The sequence below is a fragment of the Crocodylus siamensis genome, chromosome 1 (genome assembly GCF_052110815.1).
Source record: "Crocodylus siamensis isolate JL-2025a chromosome 1, ASM5211081v1, whole genome shotgun sequence".
Taxonomy (NCBI): domain Eukaryota; kingdom Metazoa; phylum Chordata; order Crocodylia; family Crocodylidae; genus Crocodylus; species Crocodylus siamensis.
Window position 1 is genome coordinate 420,166,265 of NC_143395.1, and position 19,183 is coordinate 420,185,447.

The 19,183-nt window shown below is 56.8% G+C and overlaps 2 protein-coding genes across 2 annotated transcripts in view; both read right to left on the bottom strand.

Moving 5' to 3' along the window:
- Window positions 1–19,183, bottom strand: part of LOC149875529 (uncharacterized) — a 433,980-nt gene that overhangs the window by 133,546 nt on the left and 281,251 nt on the right. The window lies entirely within an intron of this gene.
- LOC149875533 (E3 ubiquitin-protein ligase TRIM39-like) lies at window positions 5,681–14,270 on the bottom strand. Its single transcript, XM_090031423.1, has 3 exons — window positions 14,005–14,270; window positions 8,060–8,178; window positions 5,681–7,192 (listed from the first exon to the last, which is right to left on the bottom strand). Exons 1-3 carry the CDS (start codon window positions 14,268–14,270, stop codon window positions 6,651–6,653), a joined length of 927 nt encoding a protein of 308 aa, XP_089887549.1. The 3' UTR covers window positions 5,681–6,650.

The window sequence follows — 19,183 nt, forward strand, 5'->3', positions numbered from 1 at the left end:
GCTGCGGTTCGTGTCTCGGGAGGCGAAGAACTCTTAGACACACTATTAGCAACACAAAAGGTATATTTGCAAATAGGGTCAGAGTGAAGACAAAAGACCACACTCTGCCCGTGAGGAAAACTCTCAGCTGGGTTTTATCCCTTCCCTCTTGGGCACGTGTGCAGAAGCAGGAACTCTTACAACTCATTTCTGGTTCATACAAACATATATGAAATGACGTCACGTCATCCGTCGCATGTGCATTATAATTAACTACTTAAGTATGCGGGGCGGATAGGCTTATATGCATTAGCTAATTACGCATGCTTAGAAAAGCTCTCCAGGTTACCAAAAGTTCAAACCCCCGCCTTTCCCAAGGACACAGTCAATTAAATCACAGCCTTTGTAGTTTACAAGAGTAGAGGCAGAGGAGTTTGAAGGTATGTGTGATTTAGTGTTACAAAGAGATAGTAAATTAGCGAGATGTCCTTGGTGGTGTTTCTTCTTATCAGGTACGAAATACAAACTGTGCAGCTTTAACAACACTCTATTCATTATGCATGTCTAATAATTTTTCTAACAAAACCACGGCGAGCAGCGTGAGAAGGGCGCCCCACGGCGCTCGCTGCAGAGGCCTGCGCCGCTCTCCTGCGCCAGGGCGAGCCGCCGCTCTCCAAAGAGCCTCCTGCCGGGAGGGATTCAGTAGCCAAGATGTACTGAGCACGGGGCCAGATAACGAGGGACCCTCATCTAAATGCACCCAGCAGTGAGGGATGTCGGCTACACCACAAATAAAAAATGTTTTCGATCTCTGAGCCTTCAAGAGGCCGAGAAGCGATGTCCCCGCACACTCACCGTGGGTTTAATTGGTGCAGGGCTCTTTTCCACCCCCCAGAAGGGCTGAGAAATGACGGTTGAAAGGAAACTGGTTTTAGGAACTGAGGGATTTACTGGTGGAGGTGGGTGTGTGGCGGTCTGGATAGGAGCCTGGTTTAATGATTGGCAGTGGATGTGGGCAACTGGTTTTATTAGAGCTGAATCGATAAAGATTTTGGGGCCGATACGGATGGCCGATACCAAAGCGGGCAATACGGATCTGCTGGCTGGTCTGCAGCCCGGCAGCTGGGACCGCAGCGTCTGGCTGGTCAGTGTTGGGGGAAGGTGTCTGGGGGCAGATCGAGGGAGGGGGGAGTAGGGCAGGGGCAGGGGCAGGGGCAGGCGCTGCCCAGCCAGGGCAGGACAGGGTGAGGCTCGTCCACAGGGCACAGGGGAGGGGGCGGCTTCTGTGCTGTATGCACCCCCGGGGGAGGGGCTGGGGGTATGTGCCCCCCAGATCTGTGCATGGGGCGAGGGCAGGCTGGGGGCAGAGCCGGGGGCTGTGTCAGCCTTTCTCTGGTGGGGGGCTGGGGTGGGGCTGTGCTTGGGGCAGGCGCTGGTAGCACCGGGACAGGGGTGTATGGATGGGGCCGCAGCCACCCGAAATCTGCCGTAGCCTCCTTATACCCCGCCCCCCCGCAGCGCTGCTACCCGTCCCACCCCTCCTACTCTGAGCCAGCCCGGGCCCAGCCCTGCCCCCAGGAAGAGACCAGCACACCCCAGCCTGCCCCCGCCCCGTGTACAGACTGGGGGCACATGGCCCCCATGCCTCTCCCGGGGGTGCGTACCTCCCCCTCGCGCCCCCCGGATGAGGCACTCGCGGCTCCGTTCTGTGCTGCACCGTGCCCCACCTGGGCAGCGCCTGCCCCCGGCCCTGCTCCTGCCCCAGCCCTGGTCCCCCCCTCACGCTGGGGGCCTCGATCTGCTCCCCCCAGCACACCCGTTCCTCACCCCGTGCGGGTTACAGAAGAGACCGAGTCCTGCGCCGTGCTCCCTACGAGCAAACCCAGCGCGCCCTGCTGTGATCTGATGCCACGAATCCCGTCCAGGGGAAGGCGTAGCCGCTCGTGTCGCTGCTCCTCTGCAAAGATGTCAGAGATTTCAAACCTCCAGCAATATTTCTGCACGGACAACCAGGGGCTTTCAGCTAACCACACCTTTGTGGCAGATGTAAAGGCCATTTCCTTCAGCCAGGAAGGTGATGATGAGCATCCTGTTTAATTAAGTTTCCAGCCATCAGGCAGAGTTTCCTTGTGCCTGAAGAAGGGTGTTTGTGCCTCAGTGCTGGCAACGAACAATTTCTCTAGCTATCTAGTTGGTGTAATAGGAGATATCACACCTGCCCAAGGAACCGGGGCTGCCCACGTCCTCAGCCCAACACGGCTGCAGCCAACCCCCCTCTCCAGCCGTGGCGCTCAGGAGAAAAGCTGCCGGAGGAGAGAAGTCAGAGCAGCCCCGCGTGGCCGTGACTCGGTCGGGGGTCAGCCGTGGGGCAGATGAGGGCTGTGGGTTGCACATGGAGATGAGGACCGATTTGATTGCTTCTGTTCGGGGCAATCTGGATTTATTCTAGCAGCTCAATCGTTTGCCGTCGCGCTGGCTGCGCGGCTGTTACTGCCGAACTTTCCTGGTGCCGACGCCTTCCGGAGCCGAAGCCGCAGGAAGGGCTTGCTAGCAATGAGGGGGATTAAACACGGGCACAGAGAGGTTGTGAAGTCTGTCTGGGGAGGGGTCGCCGTGGAGGTCACACAGACATTTGTGGGGCACGGTTCCCACTGGCCTGATCCTGCCCTGAGCAGGAGATAGACGAACTGACCTCCCGCGTCCCTTTTAGCCTCTTTTTCCTACAAGTCTGTGACTAGCTCCAAGTTCGTAGCTGCCCTGTGCATGCATCGGTGTGTTGACTCTGAATCCTAACGAGGGCGGCTCATATCAAGGTGGTTAACTGGATGACCCTTGATCTTACTAGCAGACATGTCAAACCAGGCGGCTTCTCCCACAGTCCGGAGTTGGCTTTTCCAGGCCTCCCACACATGTCTGCAATGCAGCTGTGTCCTCAGTGCACAATTTGGCAGCTGTTTCTAAATCGATAATTATGGGGCACTGTACAATTACCTTTTACATAATTAAACAACACAATGGATGCTGTATTGTTCAATGCCACATTTCATTCAGTAATCCCTTTCAGCCTAATCGTGGGCCACTGCAGACAGAAAAGATCTGCTCGTTGTAGGTCTCGTCCGCTCTCAATCAGTCTTTCTCCACATACGAGTGCAACACCTGTACGCTGTTATATTCTCATGTCAGGTCTTCTTCCAAGTGGTCTGAACTTTAAAACAAGAAAACAATCCCACCCTGTGCCCTCCCAGGAGTCGTTGTGCGCTCTGCTCCCATCGCACAGGTTTCCCTCTGAATGCAGCGTGCTCCCTGGAGCTCCTTGGGGAAGGCAGCATTGCATCTGCATGGCGTGTAACTCAGCTGTGGCAGCAACGTACAGAGAAACAAAGTACAGAAATGTGCTCTTCATGGCAATATTTTGTGTGGCACAAGGGAGATTTTGGGGGAAGCCTTTCAAAGAGTGGTGTTCAAATGAGCCTGTCCTCTATAGAGCACTCTCGCTTTAATGTCTTTTTCTTCCTGTCTTTATTTCTAACCCTGTGCTCCTTTAAATTCATCTCTTCCCCTCTCTTTAATCACACTCTTTCCCATTCTCCTCACAGAACAAGCAAGAGCAACAAATCCAGTTTTTGAGTATTGGGGTGTAACATATGAGCAACGGTACACACCTCCTCCTCCTCCTCCTCCTCCCCTCCACATCTGCCTTGTCTTTTTTGGCGGAAAGCTCCTGGGGCCTTTCCCCTGCATCCAGACAGCCCCGAGGGTCAGGGCCGTGTGCTGAGCGGTGCCTTCAGGCTACTGGAAACGGTGCCCATGAGAAGCAGACCTGTGTGGCTGTCCCTTGAGAGATTTAAGTTTTATACTGAGTATTTAGCTGCAGTTTACCGGTCTTCCAAATATGACTCTAATTCCATTGATTTGTTTTTTCCAAATTTAGGGTGTAGGCAGTGAGTGATGCCAGGAAGGGAGCTTACATTGTCTACATGGAGAATAAACATTAAGATTTCTAAGGGAAAGTCAGTCCCCAGCTCTGTAGTTAGGTATAGAAAATCCAGAGGTCAAATGACATTCTCCACAGCCTGTTAGGTTAAATCTCAGTATAGTAGCTGAGGGCACAGGGTTAATTACTTTTGTTTTAATTTTAAGTTAGATGTAGGCATTGCTAACGTCCCTCCTGGTGTGACTAGTAATGCTGGTGGAGAAGGGAGCGCGGTGTCTCTGCTGGCAACCGTTCGAACGCGGGGGCTGTTCGTTGTCGCAGGGAGAGCGGACGGGGACAAGGTCGCATGTTGCTGGAAATGAGCCCAAATCCTCGAGATGCCTTGGAGTACGGGGACCAAGTTCAAGTGACCGGTTTCCAAGATAAACATAGCCACGGAGCAGTAGATCTCTTCAGACGTGACATTAAGGTTTAGCTTCTCTCCACTGGCGAACTTTGTTTGTCGATATTTGTTATTTCTCTTCTAATGATTGATTTTAAATGCACGTGCCAGTGATGGGCTTCGGGAGAGGGAGAGCTGTTGTCCTCCCAGCGCCTGGTCCAATGCTTGCGGCGTTACGTGAGCTCGGTTGCTGCACAGAGGTCCCTTAGGAAAGCGGTGGCCCAATCCAGATGCACACGCTTTAGTCTTGGCACCACAAACTCACTTCTCATCTCCCCCAAGTATGCTGGTGTCGGTATTGTCTGTGATTACAAATGCCACGTGTGCATCGGCAGTTCATACAAACCGCTCATTTGTCTTTGTTGCAACCCCTTGCCCTTGATCAACAGCTGGGCGTGTCTTTCTCTAAGTGTCTATAGGATCTGAGACAAAAACCAAACCCCTCCTGAAGTGATAAGAAAGCTGGATGAGGGATTTGGAAAAGAAATACAGAAAGACTCTTCATCAATTCATTCTGTATTTCTGAAGCAGGGTAAAACCTTCCTGTCTGGGGACACAACGCTCGGCTGCCGTGTTGCACAGCGGGTTGTTGCACGTTCCCCGTTGAAGTCGTGTTGCTCTCGTCTCTCCCTTTTCTCTTCTCCTCTCCCGTGTGCTGAGTTGCTCTGTTCTTGTACGGGAGCTCCCTGAGCCTCTGGTGGGACGGGGACATATCGATCACATGCACAAATACGCATCTAGAGCCTCCAAATTGTTGCGTAGAGCTGGGGCCATGCTGAGCTCGGACCTCTCCCCAGGACAGACCCTTGGCTGACTTCAGTTCAGTGCAGGGAAGCACTGACAACGTCTCTCAGCTGAGGCTCTGCCCCTTCAGGGTAGAGGATCCTCTGTCATTTCCTGATCTTGTCTGGAGGGAAAATGCTTGACAACTGGTTTTCAGATTGGGCAGGTGCCCAGGGCTTCTCTGGGAAGGCTTACACTGCAGTATAAGGTAAGCCATCGAAGGAATTGCTCCTTGTTGCATAAAACACAACCGACTGAGCACATGTCTGAGGACAAGTCTCGTGTTGCACGCTTGGTGCTGGTTAACACATAACAGATGAGGATGTTTCCCAGCGTTCACTGCCGCCTCCTTTCTAAGTCTGGAAAATATGTAATAAAAGCAGCAGTATGAAATAGAAAGTGCTTTGCTGTGTAGACGTGTGCAGACTTGTTGCCAGAAATGATGGAGGATTTTTAGACATCTTTCTATATGGTATAGCACCAATAATCTGTGGGGTAGGGGAGGTTGGGGCAGCCACTGTGCTGGCCCCAGCAGTGTTTCCTGGGGGAAAAGACATTTTTGGAGGGTGCCTTGAGTCGAAAGAGTCTAAAAACAGCGGAGAACCAGTGATGTGGCCTGAGAGGCAGCTAGCTGTGTTAGCGTGAAGTCGGACAGACGGCAGGATCGAGATGCCCCTCATAGACTCAGGAGGGCTCAACCCCTGGCCCATGGGCCAGATCCTGCCTGCAGGCCAAGTCACCCATCCCCACAGGTCCAGTGATCTGGTGCTGGGTGAAAGTTTGGAGGTGTTGGGAGCCCCCGGCAGTAGTAGGGGGAAGTAGGAGACTGGGGCACACGCTCTGGGCACCGACCCCAGGAGCAGGAGGGGAAAAAGTCGTAGCGGCCGCACTGCCAGGGGCACCGCTGGGGATGCTGTTCTCCCCTCCCTGCTGCCCCCCACCCCCGGCACCCTGTACCCCGGGCACTCAGGCACAGTGTGACGTGTGCGGGGCCTGGGCCGCTTGTGCCGTCCCACCCACGTGAGGCCCGTGGTGCGTGGCCCTGGACTCGCACACCAGAAAGCTTGAGCACCGCCAGACTCGCTGAATCCCAGATGCACCAGCTTTCCGGAGCAAGTGCTCAGCTCACCAGAGGGCAAGAAATGATGTGCAGAGAGCAGGTGTGCAATGCAGAGGTGTTTATTTTAAATATATAATATAAAAGGGAATGGAGGGGGGGAGGGGAAAGGGGGACAGCGCTGAGAGAGGCGAACACAGTAACCAGGTAAACCCCCGAGGGATGCAGGGATGTGGAAGTGACAGATGAGAGTTTGGAGCCGGTCCCTCCCAGCGGGGTGCTGTGCATGGGGGCTTGGGAGACGACCCCTGGGCCAGGGCAGCAGCAGGGTCCAGGCGGGAGCAGCTCCTGGGATGGAGACCCCAGCCCCCCCACCCCGGGGGCACCGAGGGGCCGGCAGTCGGGCGCGGGGGGGACAGTCTGTGCCGCGGGTCGTGGCAGGGACAGGGATTGGCTCAGGGCTGGGCTGGGGCCGGGCACAGGGTCAGGGGAGCCGCGTTGGTGCCCCCAGCATTGACACCAGGACTGAAGTAAGGGCGCAGGGTCCCGGAGAAGGAGTCGGTGAAAGTGAAGAGATGGGACCTGTCGGTCACGTTGTAAAAGGAGACCTCGCCCCCCTCGTAGTCCAGGAAAACCCCCACCCGCCTGGGCCACACGCTTATGGGGAGGGGGGTCGGGGGGGAGGTGAGGGCCTTGTATCCCCCAGCCCCCAGCCACACGACCCAGTATCCAAGGCCAGGTGTGTATGTCACCCTCCCCTTCCTGGGCACAGACTCCCTGCACACGCCCAGGGCCCAGCGCGTCTTGTCTCCCACCTCCACCTCCCAGTAGCGCCTCCCGCCCGCGAACCCCTCCGCGCCCAGGACACAGGCACAAGGATCAAATCTCTCGGGGGTGTCGGGCACATCCTGTCGGGTGTCTCCGCGTGTCACACATTTCCGATCCGCAGACAGGACGAGTTGGGGATGAGCCGTCCCTGGGTCCAGAGTCACGTCCGCTGGGGAGAGAGTCGCGGGTCAGGGCGGGGGCAGGCGGGTCCCGAGATCACGGGGAACTCGCCGCGTCCCAGGAATCGCGGGTCGGTCCCGGCTGGGAGTCACCGTCGCCCCGCGGGGAAATGGGGGGACAGGAAATGGGGGGACAGGAAAGCGGGACATCCCCACCGGCCCCTTCCTCCCCGGGGCATTCCCGGCCTGGGCGCTGGGGTCACGAGGGGGGAGGGACATGGGGTGGGGGCAGGGCAGGCCCTGGGAGGGGGAGGGGCATGCAATGATGTCATCCCAGCAGGTCCCTGCCCTGCCCCTCCCCCACACCTAGCGGGGCTGCTCTGCCTGGGGGGCAAGGGGAGTGGGCTCCACCCCATGAGCTGGTGTCGCAGGGGCTGTGGGGAAGGGGGGAGGGGGGCAGGGAGGCTGCAGGGAGGGGGGAGGGGCTGGGGGACAGCAGGGAGCAGAGGGGCCCATTGCAGCCTGCCCGGGGGAGGGGGGCAGGGGGAGCGGAGGGCAGGGCCCGGGGGTCTCTGTGCCTGGGCCGGGGTCACTCGGTTTGCTGCCGACAGCAGGTGGGTGCCTGCCCCCCCACCCCAGGCTGGGCTGCTCTGCCCCAGGGGGACCCCCATGTCCCCAGCCTGTGGGCACAGCACTGCAGCCAGGGCAGCCCACAGCCAGCGCCTCCCCAGAGCCAGCCCAGGGCAGGGCCGTGCATGGGGCTGGGCGCAGGGGTGGGGGGGAAGGGGAAGGGCAGGGGGGCACTGACGGGGCACTAAGCACCGGAGAACAGGGCCCATTGCTGGTGAGTCTGGGGCAGTCGAGCGGGGAGGGGGCATTTCCCCACTGACTGCCCCAAACCTCTGGGCTCAGCTCACAAGAGACATGTCCCAGGCCCCCGCCGTGTGTCTGCTCTGGGGGTCTCCACCGGAGGACCTGCACTGGGACAGGGACACGCCGTGTACACGGGCCCTGGGACACTGCTGGGACTGGGCGTCTGCGCAGTCCCAGGCCCGGGGGCCCAGTTGCCGCACTGGCCCCCCTCCGTTGTCCCAGAAGCTGCACATCCAGATGCAGTTTCCAAACACACGGGAGTGACCTGGGGCAGAAATCCCAATGGCCCCCAACAGGACCTGGGCTCCAGGGCCACTTGGGGCCTGTGGAAATGCAGCCCTGGGAACAACAGGATCCTCCTGCAGCGCTTGTGCAGGCGGGGCTGGGGAGGACTAGCCACCTGGGACGGGGTCTGCTCAGAGCACCAGTGTTAACGGACCTGCCCCTCTGCTCTGTCCCCAGACCCGCTGTGACATTTGCCCACTGGAGGACATCGGCCCCTGCGCCCACCCAACACCCCCACTGAAAACAGAGACAGCTCCAGCCCCACTTCTCCTCCCAGAGGGATTTGTCCCCTGTTGTGAGCCGCACAACTCCCCTCCAGCCATGCCCAGGCCCCCCAGCATATACAGTGCTGGCAGGGACTGGCTCACAGCCCCAGGGACCATGTGTGCTCTCCACCCCCGCGCCCCACAGGCCCTGCTCGCTCAACAACCAGCCGGGATCAGGGCAGGGCTGGGGGATCCCTGCAGGGTGAGAGATCTTGCACCCTGGTCTTGGTGCAGACTGGCCCAGTGCGGGCCCTCCCCATGGTCAGTCTGGTCCAGGCTCCTGTGACCCACAAGGGATGGTGACAGGCTGGGCTTGAGCATGCAAGGCTCCCCTTGGGAGGGAGGGCATGGTGCAGTGGGTGCAAGCTAGTTGAGAAACCTTAGGATAGACATAGGGTAAAACTTTTTTTTCTGCGTGGGTACCTACAGTCTGGAACACACTCCTAGCAGAGGTAGTACAGTGGCCTTCCCTGGAGGTGTTCAAGAGGAGGCTGGACAAGCACATCCTGGAGCTCAGTTGAGCCCCATTGCTTCCTCCCCATGGCAGGGGACGGGACTTGGTGATCTTACTGGTGCCTTCTGGTCTTTCTTCCTATGACTGTGATTGTGTGTGTGTGAGGAGTGGGACATGCTTGGTTTCATAGCAGAGCCTCTCCCATTCATGAGGGGAGCCCAGCTGAGCTCAGCTGCACCTGGGGCAAGTCCCAGCTCACCTCGAAGCAGCACCTCCTCCATGGGTCTGGACAGCTCCAGCCTGACCTCCCCTCCCCAGTGTCCCCCAGGGGTGGGAGGTCTGTGTACACCTGCTCCTGCCACACCGTGAAAGCAGAGCTTGGTCCCAGAGCTTGGTCCAGAGCCCCCAGGAGTGCCTCCACTGTCCCCTGTCCCTACTCTCAGTAAGCAATGCTCCAGGGGCAGGTCCAGGCAGGGCTGGGGGGTCCTGGTGGGGCTGCAACTCTCACACCCCACTTTCAATGCAGACTCTCGCAGGCCAGGCCACCCTGCACACTCAGCCTGACTCCAGGCTTGTCTTTCACACATGGGGAAGGTGACAGCTCTGGGCAAGGTAAGTGAGACACCCTAGATTTCCCTGCCAAGCCCACACCATTCAGGAAAGCCTCAGGCCCTCTCCACACTACAGACTGAGCTGGGTCATCAAATCCCCTTGAAGAATGGATGCATTGACTCTCCCAAACCCAGTCCTGGGTGAAAGCATTCTGCCCCACTTTGGAGCCAGAGCTGACATGACAGACATTGGGACTGAAAGCCTGAAGGCCTGAGTAAGAGATGTCCAGGCCAGGAGAGAAGTTTCCCTAGGATCTGCACTCAAAGGAAGTGGCAGGGCAGGGACTGAGCTGCATCCAGGGCAGGGAGTGGGTGGAGGGACAGAAAGCCCCAAATTGCCAGGAGTAGGAAGCAGCAGGTAGGGATGGGGTGGCCACGGGGCTGGAAAAGGAAGTCCGGAGAATCATGCTGTAGGGGCCAAACATAGCTGGAAAGGAGCTGGGTAGGGAGAGCAGGGAACAGCCTCTTGCTGCCTCATCTGCCTGCACTCGGGGCCTGTGCACAGCCCTGGGAATGGGCAGGATGGCACCAAAGGGAAGACGAGGGTGGAGGAATCATTAGACTGCCAGACCAAGCAACACCCACAAATACAGCCCAGCCTAGACCGAAGAGCGAAACATACAGAGGTAAGCGACAGGGGCCAGGGCAATGCTGTGATTAGGGGGCCAGTGCACACATCCACAGGAGGCCTCAAATGCCTCTACACAAATGCTTGTAGTATGGGAAACAAGCAGGAGGAACTCAGCCTCCTGCTAGCTGACACCAGCCCGGACATTGTGGGGATCACTGAAACATGGTGGGCGGTGAAGGTCAAGGGTTATAGGCTGTCCAGGAGGGACAGGATAGGAAGGAAAGGTGGGGCTGTTGCACTGTACATTAATTAAATTAAAAAAGAATCAGAGGAGGGGCACTGTGAAGTGCTCTGGGTTAGAATACCAGGCAGTCGAGGGGAAAGACACTTAACAGTGGGGGTCTACTACAGACCTCCCAACCACGGGGAAGAGCTCGATCAGGAGTTCTTAGGTCAGCTCATGGACATAGTGAAGTCTAAGGATGTGGTCGTCATGGGGGACCTGAACTTCCCAGACATCTTCTGGGAGGAGCAGTCAGCCAGGTCTTATGCAGGGGGTCGGACTCGATGATCTATTGAGGTCCCTTCCGACCCTAGCATCTATGAATCTATGAATCTATGAATCTATGCTCACGTAGGTCCCTGGACCAAATGCAGGACCTCCATCTAATCCCAGAGGTGCACTGCCCCACCAGGGAGACGCCTTGTTGCACCTGGTGCTGGCCACGGGAGACGACCTGGTGGGGGGGCTGTGGGTGCTTGACCACCTGGGTGACAGCGATCATCGCCTGCTGCAATTCACCATCCAGCGCAAGGTGGCAAAGGCTGGCAGTAAGGCAGCAGCCCTAGATTTCAGGAGGGAGGATTTGAATGAGCTAAGGAGAATAGTCAGGGAAGCACTGAGGTCCCGGAGGGGAGGGGACCCCGGTGTCCAAGGAGAGTGCTCGCTCCTTAAGGAGACAATCCTCCAAGCCCAAAGGGAGGTAATCCCAACACGGATCAAAGAGAGCAGGAGGGCACACAAACCCCCATGGCTCACCAAAAGCATCTGGGAATGTCTCCTTGCTAAAAGGCAGGCGCACACCCAATGGCACGGAGGGGCCATCACCAGGGAGGACTATACTGCAGTTGCTCAGGGATGCAAGGGGGCAGTCAGGGAGGCCAAGGCAGAGATGGGACTGGGACTAGCTTCCCAGATCAAGGATAACAAGAAGTCCTTTTTTAAAAAGATAGGGGGCAAAAAGAAGGTTCTGGGTAAAGTGGGGCCCCTGCAGGACATGTTAGGAAATTTGCTCGTCACACCAGATGACAAAGCGAACATGTTTAACGATTTCATAGTTTCATAGTTTCTAGGGTCGGAAGGGACCTGAGCAGATCATCTAGTCCGACCCGCTGCCATGGCAGGAAAGAGTACTGAGGTCAAATGACCCCAGCAAGGTGTTCATCCAACCTCCTCTTAAAACCCTCCAGGGTAGGAGCCTGCACCACTTCTCTTGGAAGTTGGTTCCAGATCCTAGCCGCCCTGACCGTGAAGTCACGCCTCCTGATATCTAACAGAAGCCTACCCTCTACCAGCTTGTGACTGTTATTCCTGGTCACTCCTGGCGGTGCTCGGGGGAACAGTGACCCCCCCAATGCCTGCTGATCCCCCCTGACTAGTTTATAACAGGCCACAAGATCCCCCCTCGGCCTTCTCTTGTGGAGGCTGAACAAGTTCAGGTCCCATCGCCTCTCCTCATAGGGCCTGCCCTGCTGCCCCCCCTGACCATGTGGGTGCCCTCCTCTGGACCCTCTCCATGTTGTCCACATCCCTCTTGAAGTGCGGCACCCAGAACTGGACGCAGTACTCCAGCTGCGGCCTGACCAGTGCCGCATAGAGGGGGAGGATCACCTCCCTGGACCTGCTCGAGATGCACCTGTGGATGCATGACAAGGTGCGGTTGGCCTTCTTGACTGCCTCCTCACAATGCCGGCCCATGCTCATCTTGGAGTCAGTGATGACTCCAAGATCCTTTTTCGCCTCCGTGCTGACAAGAGGGGAGTTCCCTAACCTGTAGGTATGGTGCCGGTTGTTCCTCCCCAGGTGCATCACCTTGCACTTGTCTGTGTTGAAGCCGATCCTATTCTCGTCCACCAACCCTTGTAACCATCTAGGTCTGATTGTAGCCCCTTGCATCCTTCCAGAGTGCCCACGTCCCCCCACATCTTAGTTTCATCAGCAAATTTGAACAGGTGCTTTTTACCCCCTCGTCCAAATCACTGATGAAGATGTTGAACAATGTGGGCCCGAGGACCGAGCCCTGGGGGACCCCACTGCCCACATCCCTCCAGGTTGAGAAGGACCCATCTACCACCACTCTCTGGGTGCGGTCCTTCAGCCAGTTGGCGACCCATTTGACTGTGTGGGTGTCGACACCACAGCCCCCAGTTTCTTAATGAGAACGGGGTGAGAGACAGTGTCAAAAGCCTTTCGGAAGTCCAGGAAGACAATGTCCACTGCTACCCCTGCATCTAATGATCATTGGCCTCAACGGAGCTCGGGGTGGCTGATATTCCTAGCCTTTTGACACACCGGACACTCAGCACATCACTGAGCCATATCTTCCCCCAGTTTTGGCCGGAAGAACCACCGGGATATTTTATCTGTCATGCGCTCCCTCCCCATGTGGCCTCCCATGGGGGTGGCACGGGCCAATTGCCACACTGCCTTCCGAAAACATATAGGCACCACCAGTTGGACCCGGCTCCCCTTCTCCTCCCTCCTTGGTGTCACCCGATACAAGAGGTGATGCCTTACCTCCAAGTGACTCCCCAACTCGGAGGCTGGTGCTGGCGGCTGGGCTGCATCCGTGGGCTGAGTCCACAATTCTTGTAATTCAGGGTCATCCCCTTGGGCCTGCCAGAATTGTTGTACACTGGTGATGTTCCTCCAGTCGACCACTTCATCCTCACCCTCCCTGGCATTTCCCTCTCTTTCTTCGGTGTCTCCAAGCCATCCGTCCCTCCAGTTCAAAGCTTTGCGCATGAGTTCGATGTCCCGTACCCTGTCCATCACCTCATACAGGGGTGCCCAGTCTCGTCCCAGTAGCATCTCACATGCCAGTCACAGAGCAAGGCATACCACCAACGCCCCCTGGTATTCCATAACTCTGAGATGGGCTCTTACTCGACGGAGGGCCTGGGTCTCACCGTGGAAAGACGACACCCTCACAGGTTCTATTTGGCCCACGGGAACATCGGGCAAGAGGTCAGCCCTGATCAACGATTGTGCACACCCGGAATCTAACACCGCCCAGGCTGGGCGGTCCTCTACCCAAGCACGCACCACAGGACGCTCCCATACTGGGCTGCCTCCCCCGGCCCCAAAACTCCATCCCCTGAAACCTCTTCTTTGGGGAATTCAGCCATCCCCCTTGGGATACTCAGGGTCTGTCCTCTCTCCGCGGTACACCCTGCACACTCTCAGGCAAGATGTCCTATCCTACTGCAGTGGCAGCATACCATGTTCCCCCGCTTGGGCCCTATATCCGGGCTTACTTCGTTCCACCTCCCTCGTTACCGGCGCTGACAGCGGGGACCCTTGCTTCTCCCATGGTTAATGCCACTCCGCAGCTGCAAAGACCTTGGCCAACTTTAATGCTTCCTCACAAGTCTAGGGGGCATGCTGCCGGACCCAGCGCTGGGTTCTTTCCTCCAGATTGTTTACGAATTGCTCTAATATGACCTTGGCCACAAGGGTTGCCATCATAGATGTAGCCAGGTTGACCCATTTACCGAGGTCCCGGAGCCACTGAAGCAACACCTGCAGTCGCCTGTCTTCTGTCCCTTTCTTGGCCCAAAGAGCTGGTGGTAGTGCTCTGGACAGAGCTCGAGGCGGTACAGGAGAGCCGCCTTCACCGCCCCACAGTCTTGGGCTTCTTCCCGAGTCAGGGCACAATAAGCTGCCTGGGCCTTACCTACTACCCATGCTGCAAGCTGGCTGGGCCAGTATCTTTTCTCGAGACCCTTAACAACGGCATGGCATTCGAAGGCCTCAGTATATGCCTCTGGGTCATCGTCCACCGTCATCTTGGGTATTCCCAGAGCTGACGTGTTTCACTAGCAACCACTGCTGCAATCTCAGGATCTGCATCAGCACCTGCAAGTTCTGGGCTAGTAGGTGCACAGGGCCCATCTCAGCTGGTTTCATACCAAACCAGTGCCCCATAAAGGTTTCCTGGCCAATGCACCACTCTGCAACTGATGGGCTTCAGCTAGCTGCTCTCGGGCAACTCTGATCTCTTCATGGCTGTCCCGCCCCTTCTGGGCTGGTTGTTGCTGGGGTAGTTCTTCCCTCCCACATCGCCAACCCCGTTCTTGCCTGCCACATCTTGTAGGCAGCATTAGTTAGTGGGTCCCTCAGTGCCCCGGGCTAGGCCCGACGGTCGCTCACAGGGCTCCACCACCCCTACACCCCAGCCTCACGCCACCTTTGGTGTACTGCCTTGTAATTATACGTGGTCTTCCCCACAGACCCTGACCGCCGCTCTGCATCCCGGAACCAATGGTGGGAGACTCTGCTCGCACCTGTGATGCTTCCCACCCTCATCCTGTACCGTGGCGAACCTTCCTCACTGTTGCCTCTACCAAGTCTTCCCTTCAAACCCAACCATGGGGCACACACCTCTACCCTCTGTCCCCCTAGCTCAGGGTATTCTGCAACAACTGATGCACCTCCACCAACCCACCACCTATTCCCTGTCCCTGGGTCCTCAAGGAGAGCGATGGCACTACACTCTATTTGCCAGTCCCGACCAGCTCTGATCCCACGCTCAATGCCCCAGGTCCCGGCGGCGATCCCTGCCCCGGTTACCATCCCCTTCAGGGTTGTACCCGGATCTTCGCCTCTTGGCGTGGCATCCTCCAAGCCCACTGTCCCGGCACTCACACCTGAATCCAGCGGCGTTCCTGGGGTTACTTCCGCTTTCCCTCATTCAGTCAGCCAGTCGCTCCTTCACTGATTAGCGGGGGGTTTTGTCATGGTGCTCCCCTCCTTGGCCACCGTGACCTCCGGCTCGCTGGATTCCTCGGTGCCTGCCCATGGATCCCACTCTGCCGCCAGTGTCAGCTGCAGCTTGGTCTTCTGGCTATCCAACCACTCCACAGCAGTGGCCGCCATTTTTAACTTTGCCGGCCAGCATCTGATGCTGATGTCACTGGCCGGCTGCAGCTGTACAAAGAGGCAGCTAACAAGCCGCGCGAGTTCCTCCCTCCGCTCCACGTGTGCTCTGTCCTGAGCTGCAGGTAAGTACCCTGCGTTACCTCACCTCCCGGGACACACCGCTAGTTAGACCCAGACCTTCCATGAGTGCTGCTCTGATCCCTGTGGTGCCCGTGTCTCTGCCTCTGTCCTACCACCTCCCCTTACCTCGCACCCAGACACATGTGCCAGACCCAGCAGCTGCCCATGACCCTTATGGCATGCATGCACGGGCTGCCCACACTAGTGTAGAGAAACAGGCGGGGCACCTCTGCAGACCCACAACCAGCTGGGCTGGTCTCAGGGGTGAGCAGCCACGGCCATCGCCCAGGGACTCTCTAGACTAAGTCTGTGCCAGTCCCACAGTCCTGGGAAGGACTCAGGGAAAAGGGGTGGTGAGGGCAGAAGCCAGCAGAGATGCGGTGACTCTGTCTCATCACAGGCTCAAAGCCCATGTGTGGGGCACCATGGTGCTGGGAGAAGTGGCTGCAGGGAGCACAGGTCTCCAGGGAAGGGGCCTGGGGTCACCGATACAGGGTCAGGGTCACTCACCTGCATGTCCTCAGACTCTTCCAATCCTGCAATCAAGAACAGAGAGGTGAGGATTCACACAGCAGAGACACCACAGCAGGACCCAGCGCAGACACGGGCAAGCCCTGCGGTCCCCAATGGCCAAACCCCTGGGGCTGCCTGGAGCTGGGGCAAGGGGGCATCTGGGCTGCAGCGTCTGCACCCAGGTCCCTGTAGCAGCCAGGGGATTGAAACCCCCATGACTCAGGAAGCCGCAGAGAGAAGGTCCCCCAGCAGCTCCAATCCTGCCTCACTGACCTGGCCCAGAGGAGGGGGCCGTGGTCCTTTCTGGATGAGATGTGGGCATCAGATTCCAGCTGACCGGGGGAGTCGGTGTCACCATGGAGCCATCACTTCTCTGTGCCCTGGCATCTGGGGCCTCAGTTCTCAGCCCTCCCTTCCCGGCAGCCCAGACTTGGCCCTCTGCGTGTCTGGGTGCTTGTGTCCGACCATCGTTATCTCACAACTGCACACACATGCCTGGGGCAGCTCCAGTCAGGCCTGCCCATGGCTCTCGTCCCTACAGCACCTAGCTCGGCACAGTCTCACCGTAGATTAGGGCTGATGAAGCACCAGCTTCCCATCGACTTTTTCTCAACTGCGCCCCGACACTCATCCCTGCTGGGCTTCACTCATTGGGACAGGAAATTTACAACACGCCAAATCTCCTTGTGATCCCACCTCTCACATCCACGACAGACAACAGATACATCAAAAATTCCTCCACAGCTAGGTTCAAGGACTGGCATTCAGGCCTCGGACAGAAGTAAATGGTACCAGTGATGCAGCTGACCTGTGCACGCTCTCTGTGGACTGAGATATGGGGCAATGGGTCCTCATGACCATGTGGAGGCTATTGCCTGGAAATCTGAAGTATTGCTATGGAAAACAAAACAACGAGAGGAGCCTTGGCTGCGAGTTAACGAGGTAGGAGCTGTGGAGTAACAGGGTCCTCAGCAGTCCATTTCTTAGTGGACATTATCTGGTCTCCCAGCGGGGTGGGGCAGGCACCTTCCCTGCAGATCTTCAAAAGGAGACTGGACGCACACCTTTCTGAGTTACTTGATCCCCATGGTCTTTCCTGCCCCAAGCAGGGGGCTGGACCCAATGAACTCACGATGCCCTTCCAGCCCTAAACTTCTGTGAATCTGTGTGTGTGTGTGAGTGTGAGAGAGAGAGAGAGCGCGTGCCCTGGGGGTGTGTAACAAACATATGTGTGAGTGTGTAAGAGACACACTGGGGATGTAGGAGAGATACTTGGGCTGTGTGTGTGCGTCTCAGGGAACTGATTGGTGTGCCTGTGTGTTGGTTCCAGAGACAACCTCTGTTCAGTATTTGCACAAAATACCCGTTGCTTCTGCACGTGGAACAAGAAACATGCTCCCCCAATACCCTCCCAATATCTCCCTATGCCCCCAGCACCTCCCAGTATGACCCAGTGCCCTCCCACTATCTCACAGTGCTTCCCAGGGTCTATCAGTATGTCCCAGTGCCATCCTACTATGTGTCAGTGCCCTCATAGCACGTGCATGGCAAGCAAAGACATGTTCTTGGTTTGTGGAGGCATGTCCTGCCACTTCCATAATCCCCTGTGCTCACACATCCCATACATCTCATAGATTACATAGATTTCTATGGTCAGAAGGGACCTGACAGATCTTCTGGTCTGACCTCCTGCTCCAGGCAGGAAAGAGCACTGGTCCCAGCAAATGTGGTCCTTGGTGATTTCTTCTAGGGTCTTGCTGAGAATAGGGGTGAGGCTAACTGGGGTTAAGTAACCCCAGCCAGATGCCTGTCTGATCTCTTCTTGCACACCTCCCAGGTAGGGGAAAGCACCCCTGGGAGCCCATTCCATATTTTGGCAACCCTCACTGTAAAGAATTTCTTTCTTATGTCCAAGCTAAACCTATTCTCCTTCCGTTTGTGGCCATGTAGCCTGTCCCAGAGACTCTGTCACTCTGGCGATGCCAGTCACCTGCTCGGGCACAAACTCTCGTGCCTGTCGCGATGAACCCTGCAGAGCTGGCAAGCCAAGCTAGGGGTCGCGGTCACGGTGGATTGGCCGGGTGGTGGCTATTGGCACGGGCAGGTGGGATTAGCGGCTTTGGAGTCTGAGAAGTACCCAGGCATAGTGATTTAACAAAGATGGTTTATTTTACTCACGCTTTGAAGCGGAGGCACACAGTTTCTTCTTCGGTTACAGTGATAATGTACAGACAACAAAGGGGTCTGTTGGCCCACGAGGTTCAGTCCGAAGACCTAGTCCCAGGGCTGGTCAACAGCTCATAAATGGGTATAACATAAAACAAACTGTAACGCGTAGGTGACGAGTCGCGTGACGCCAGTCCACAGCAATGGACAAATCGGGTGGTCGAATACGAGAAGCCGGGGTTGGTAGCCAGGAGGTGATGCAGCGAAGACGTCAGTTGGAGGGATAAGCAGAGTTGTAGTTAGTGAGGGAAGCCAAGGTCGATGATCCAGAGCTGGGTTAAACAAAGTCCAGAGGGTGATCCGAAATCGTAAGCCGTTAGTCAGTTCAAAAGGTAAATCAGGAGCCAGATAAATGTAGTCAAAAACCGCAATGGTAACGAGTGATACGAAATACTAAGCAAAGGAGGCGAAGGAGGAGATCAACAGGCCCTAAAGCCTGACTCAGAGAGCAGTCCCTGCAGCAGCAGCCTCTGTCTCTAGTCCACGCAATCTCCACACACACCACCCACGAGGGAGCGGCTCACAGAACTTTTATATCAATTTGGTAGCCAATCAACGTGCTCTCTGCAGAGAAATTTCTAGTCCGATTACCTCATGTCAGGTTCTGACTGAGCATGCTCTCAGTCAGGAGCTGACACAATCTGAGCATGCGTCTGTGGGGAAAGTAGGTCAACAATGATTGACAGCTCCGCAGGTCACCCAGGGGGCAAGGACTGGGTGAGCCTTGGAAATTTCCACTCACAGCTTCAAACCGCGCATGTCAGTTTAACCTCTTCTGTGCTGGCAGCACATACTCAAAAATTTCCCTGACAGTGCCTTTCTTCCTGGATCCATATGGCCATATCACAGGCTCCTTCTGCCCCCGAGGGAAATCTGATCATTACCTGGAGTACTAATAATGCAGTACCCCTTTAGTCATCCCTCATCTGACCAATATTGCATAGAAGGGGAGATCACCTCC

Coding starts and splice junctions, on each gene's coding strand:
- LOC149875533 (XM_090031423.1), bottom strand. CDS start 14,270: ATGACGGTGGACGATGACCCAGAGGCATATACTGAGGCCTTCGAATGC. Junction 8,179..14,004: donor CAGAAGACAGGCGACTGCAG/GTGTTGCTTCAG, acceptor GGGACTGCGCAG/ACGCCCAGTCCCAGCAGTGT. Junction 7,193..8,059: donor GGGCCTGGGACATGTCTCTT/GTGAGCTGAGCC, acceptor CTCTCTCCCCAG/CGGACGTGACTCTGGACCCA.